The sequence below is a fragment of the Thermobia domestica genome, unplaced genomic scaffold (genome assembly GCF_964235325.1).
Source record: "Thermobia domestica unplaced genomic scaffold, izTheDome1.hap1.1 HAP1_SCAFFOLD_449, whole genome shotgun sequence".
Taxonomy (NCBI): Eukaryota; Metazoa; Arthropoda; class Insecta; order Zygentoma; family Lepismatidae; genus Thermobia; species Thermobia domestica.
Genome location: NW_027656159.1, coordinates 144433 through 150432, shown reverse-complemented (window position 1 = coordinate 150432; position 6000 = coordinate 144433). Strand labels below are relative to the sequence as shown.

Genomic DNA, 6000 nt, shown 5'->3' with positions numbered 1-6000 from the left:
AGACACTAAAGACATAAAACATGGATTGTTGATGACTAGAAGACTGTGATATTGTCCGATGGGTGACCTTTCTCTTATTTCCCAATAACAGGTAAAATGTATAATGAACGCCGAAAGAGAAGTAATACACTGGATTATCTAATTCCCATCGTATAATGGCGGCTTTGTGTTGGTATGGGATAGAAGTGTCCACGTGCGGGTATTAGGGCGTAAGTTGAACCTATGAGAATGTTTAGAGGATATTGAAAATTATACAATAAAACTGAACAATGGTAAATTTGAGGAAGATAAAGATATATTTGGGACTTACAATGGTATATTTATAGGGATAATGGTAAATTGTGAGAAAATGGTAAATTTAGGACAAGAATGGTAACTTTCTGGAGAAAATGAGAAATTTGTTAGTTGCGCCCTTGAAAGGGATGGGTATCCCCTGTATGGGCCCCATGGACGTTTTAAATGATCAGATGCGCCGTATGGTAGGCCATATAGTTGCTGTTTCCTACAATAACTCAATACTACAAGATTACAATGCGCGAATACACGCATTCACATGAATACACGCATGCTCAGAGATGGTTTGAGGAATATCAATATAAAACTTAAACATATCCACTGCTCATTTTATCTGTCTTCAAAATTATTGAATATCTATGGCTATGGCTAGTTTTAAAGGAGAAAGTCTAGCGCAAATTTAACTGACGCAGCTGAGTGGTTCACTGCATCAAGGACAAACCATCTTGAAACGCTTCGATTGTAAATAGTGACAAATACGAGCTGTATTAAAGCCTAACCGAAAAGGTCCCTTACATTTACTTTCTGATTATATGATTATGTACTGCTTACCTCCTATGCATCCAAAATGTCTGTGTGGGTTCCTCCATGTTCGTAGCATAGCCTCATGCTCCCCTATGTATTTCCGAGTGTTCAGCCGCAACAGCATATCAGAGGTGGCTTTTTGAAATGGTACACGACCTATAACTTTCAGTTCCCACTTCGCCGAGGATCAAGAACAATTCCTGTTGCAAATGCTTTTATTTGCGATCCAGTAACATTGGTCGTGAAGGTGCTCCTTTGCCAAAACACATCACGAGTAGTTCATTGTTTAATACATTGTTTCTAATGTGATTCCACTTTAACGGCCACTAAAGAATCGTCCACCGTGAAGATGTTTGTATCTAGCATTATAACTAACTGGACTGAACTGTTTGCTTGTTTTTTGTGTCACCAGAGCACAAAAATTAAGGCAGCAGTACCAACTGCACTATAAAGGAAACAAGAGCAAAACATTACTGTCAGTTTAATATTAACAAGAAATATATTCATTAACCTTTATACGATTTGATAATATAATGTAATATTGACTGTGAAGAAACTTCCCAACAAGGCTGTATAGGTTAACGATGGTCCAAAGTCGTAGTAACGAACCAAATTGTAGTTTTATATTTCACTGTATTACTTTGATTAGTGTCTGTGCATACACATATAGAGTTATACTCAAGTGTACGAACGAAAATGTCAATATTACAAGACACTTACAAAAGAATTTAATTTAAATATTGATCCAATACTAATATTACTTCTGGCTTTATATCTTTATTTGTTCGTATATCTCTGTCTATATGGCTAATACATATGCCTCCAGCTCAGGAGATTCGGGTACGATTCCTGGTGGGACCTAATGTGATTGAGTCGTGGGAGACTCAATCCACGTCTTATACAGTCTTGGTACTGAAAGGATGTAAACTTTGAATTAATGAAATCAACCGTTACATTTGTTTTACTGCTTATAAAATTCAATATTTATTCTGTATTTCTAATATTCCATGAAAATAAAGTTTTCTTTTTTTAGTTTACTAAGTTTTCTCAGTTTATTTCAATTTGTAAATTTAACTTTCACTCAGTTTAACAAAGTCGCTAAATGCTATATAAATAACATGTTACCTTTATATTAGTTTCAGGTATTAATATTATTTTGCCTTTGCTATGAATTTAGAAGTAACAAGTCTGTCTCTTACAGTACAATGGTTGTAATTTCGTTCACAAAATGGCTGAATTTTGGGCGTCTAGGGTTATCTATAACAGCTCGGAAGATGTTTATGAAATTAATGGTGAGTAGCAAGTTGTCAATTTTATAAATATTATAATTTCATGATCTGTTCTTAAAAGATGAAATTATTACAATTGTGATTCATAATAACAGTACGTCTTAGTATTTTATTCACGTTCAGTAATAGCTCACAATAAATCTAATTGTAGTTGCTTGCTGAGAAGCTTGCTACTTGACATCAAAAGATATCGCTAGTGTCCAGGGAATTTGCAGACTATCCGAAACCTTGATGGGAAGAACTAGAGTGAATGTAATAGATAAACAAGAATTGAATAAAACAAAGTTACTTTGTATCTATATATAATTGTGCATTAATTTTTATGCACTTTAATCATAAATCAATAATAGATCATTTTAGCAATGAGTTAATACAGTGAATATAACTCATAGCAGAAAAATATTGTATTCAGCTACTACAGAGTTATAGTCGAGCTGTAAGTTAGTCTGCATAATTCTTCAACAGTAAAATAAAAGAAGAGTTAGCAGAATTTGAAGAATAATCAATAATATTGAGTGTGGAGTTGATCATAAACATAAAATCTTCCAGGATGTTACTTTAAAAAGAGACGTTTGTCTACTGGTAATTACTTTTTCTCAACTTAGATTACTGCAAAAATGAAGTCGACTTAAAACTAAACAGAAATAGAAAACAAGCGTCTCATTTGACTGGTTGGTTTCACTAGGTCCCTCCTTCAAACCTGATTGGTATTAATTCTTGACCTGAGTGATCTCCTTCTGTGTGCCTTTTGAAGTATTTGATCCCAAATGCTGAGTGCCTCAAAAACAATAATGTAATCAATGCCCTAAGTGGTCAAATCAATTGCTTTCATATCCAAATCGAATAGTGTGGTTTACTCTTGATCTAGAGGTTCGTTGCCTACATTTTATACTAGGTTTAACGTGCTTGCTTTAATTATTCGGGGTCCAACTTAATTCCATCTATAATTCTAGAAATATACTTCTGACATTCGTGATATGAGTTGTTTCTTTAGAAGGAATAGTAATTATTCGTTGGACTTTAGGGCCCCTTTTCAGCACCTGTGCTATGTGAGACGTGGAGTTACAGTTTACGCTGGAATCCAAACCACCATAATCTATTTAAGTTTCAAAGTTATCTCAGTGGAAATCGAAACCTTAAACCTACGCACCAAAGGGGCGCGCGCTGACCACTAGACCAGCGGAAGGACTGGTGTACAAGTATATGAATCAATTAAACAAAACTAATGTTCCATGATTAAGAAAAAAATACATAATTTTGTGATATGTCACTGATTTGTGTTTTATTACCCTCTAATCGTTAATTCACAATTCTATGATTTGTTGCCCCATATCACAGAATATGACTTTACCTCTTACATCACCAGCGCAGTTAATACTTACATCAGTGAGGTGCAAAATCTATTTGCCAGGACAGTCCAACGATTTATTATAGATATGCACTAAGACATCGTAGCCGCATGGAAGGTCCTCAATTTTTCAGAGATAGCAGAACAATGTCGGCAAGATACTTAAACACTATTAAGTTCAACTAAAATAAAACTTACTACTTTCACTTCACATATTTTATATTTAAAGTCTTTCTGGCGCAAACTTTGATGTTATTTTTGAAGTAAATGTTTTACATGATCTATAATGGTAGTTAACGCAGTCCTGTAACTGTCCTCGAGCAATCTTATATATAAAACTTGTGGCATCTGCGAGTCCTGTATGCCTGAACTTCATCTTCTTCAGAAACATCGTGGATGCAAACCCTCGGGAAAATATTTGTTCTATTACAGACGAGTTAGGCATACACCATATCACTGTTGTTCGCCGGATCAATACAATTTGGTAAGATGAAAGAGTTGGACTCGTGGGGGTGGACATGAGTTCACACCGACGAACAAGAACTGCCATCTAAAGATATGAAGTTCTCTGAGTATAAAGAATATCCGGAAGATTTACCTGTATATGATTGCCAGTTTTTGTGAAGAAGGAATCTACTACCACACTCATAAATGGTCAGGACAATGTTGGATCTTGATCAGAGTCCAAGACGTTTTCCAAAACTTATGGATGATGTGGATGCTGACATCATGATCTATGGTGGGGTTGATCCTCTATGTCTTTCTCTATCGAGGGGAAAGCATCAGTACAAATCGTTACAGTGGTGAAGTCCATGAAATGAACCACAACATTACTTTCTTGCATCCAGAAACGTTCAAAAACATTATATACTCATATTGCAGGACAATGCAAGCAAAAATCGTCGTTGTTATCTCAGATATAATTCAATATCATCAATGCAAAGAATAAATTATTTGTATAAGATCAACTTGATGAACTCAAAAGAGAAAGGATTTTTGTAAGCATCAAAATTGACGGCGTAATGTTGATATGTACCGCTATGATATTATCACCACGATTTGCACAAATACAAAGTACGGCATTTTGCCTTTGTCATTATTCCTGTTCAAAAAACAATATTTTCTTAAAGCAAGACAAACGATCAATAATGTTCGTTAAAAAGAAAGCTACGCTTCGGAATAAATTGTAACATAAATATACATTTTTTGAAATGTAACTCTATTATTCTTTTATTGAAAATAACATAAGCAACTCAAATTACAAAATACTCTGTTTTATCATTCTTGTTATTGATTTCAAAAACAAACTAAATTTTGTACAAAATACTCCGTTAAATTTTAATGCGTGCATTAAACGATTGTTTCATATTTGAAAATCTTTACAGAAGATTGTTATTTAAATTCAATACATTTTTATCCAAGATTTGAAGGAAAGAATGCTATTAGAATAATTAAATTTTCGTCTGATTTGTGTATCGCTATAGTTACTATTTTGAAAAAAAATTCTGAATATTTGTTTTTTTAAATAAGTATATTTGAATCTCATGCTTAAAATTAGCACTATTTCTGGCCCTTAACAAAATCTTTTGTGGGTCTTGGTTTGTTAGTAAGACAATAAACTATAGTAAGCTTAATACAATGAGAGTATCTTTTCAGTTCTAATACTTCTTTTCTTTCCTGCTAAAATGAAGAAATTAAAAGTAGCACTCACAAATAAACAAACGTGATAATCAATTTTTCTCTGTGGATGATGATATAACTTTATATATAATTTTCATGATCGATTTATGAGAAAGGAAAGAAAATATTTATTCAAATTAAAAGCGTTTGGAGGAATTATTTGAGCACTTGTGGCTGAAGTATGATAGCATTTTACACACTAGTTTATTCTTTCATTATTTATTTGTGTTGTATAGAGAGTTCGTTTCCTACTTAACACGTGTTGGGAAATATGAAAGTTACGAAATAAAAGGTTTATTTTCTACTTCATTATATTTCTTAATATTTTTATTTGTTCCTTTTTATTTACACTTACAGACGTAATGGGACCAGATGAGGACCATTCAAGAATTAATAACTCTGTTTTCACAAATGTAGTGGCTGGTTATTCATTATATTTATCACAGTAAGTTCAATTCTAATTTAAATATCTTAGATTGAAGTTACAATTAACATTTAGGTTTTCATTCTCTTCGGATATGCACTGTGGCAATTGAATTCCAGCATTACTTTCATGAACTGAATATTACCTGCAGGTGATATACCTTCAGCTTTCTATGTAATCACTTCCACTCTTGATGTACAACTTTCCTCGCTAGTGCAGTGACTGGACTTGTTGAAGAAGTATCTTCCTGGATGTTCTTCAGCTTATTAGCCACAACTGATTTGATGGACTCTACGTTCTCAAATATGATTAACTTGAGGTAGAGTTTTAACTTCGGGAACAAAAGTAGTGTTCTGAACCCAAATCTAATGGTTACAATCTATGTACGATGACTGTCACCTGTTTTTGGCCAAAAAAACTACCTAACAGCTGCACTCTTG

General features: G+C 33.6%; 1 protein-coding gene across 1 annotated transcript in view; it reads left to right on the top strand.

The window, feature by feature from the left end:
• The first annotated feature begins 2022 nt into the window (after positions 1–2022).
• Positions 2023–6000, top strand: part of LOC145676878 (protein-glucosylgalactosylhydroxylysine glucosidase-like) — a 35392-nt gene continuing 31414 nt past the window's right edge. The window contains exons 1-2 of the mRNA XM_081747661.1: positions 2023–2111; positions 5494–5581. Coding sequence (XP_081603787.1) covers positions 2048–2111; positions 5494–5581 — 152 coding nt within the window. The 5' untranslated portion in view covers positions 2023–2047. The remainder of the gene's footprint in view (positions 2112–5493; positions 5582–6000) is intronic.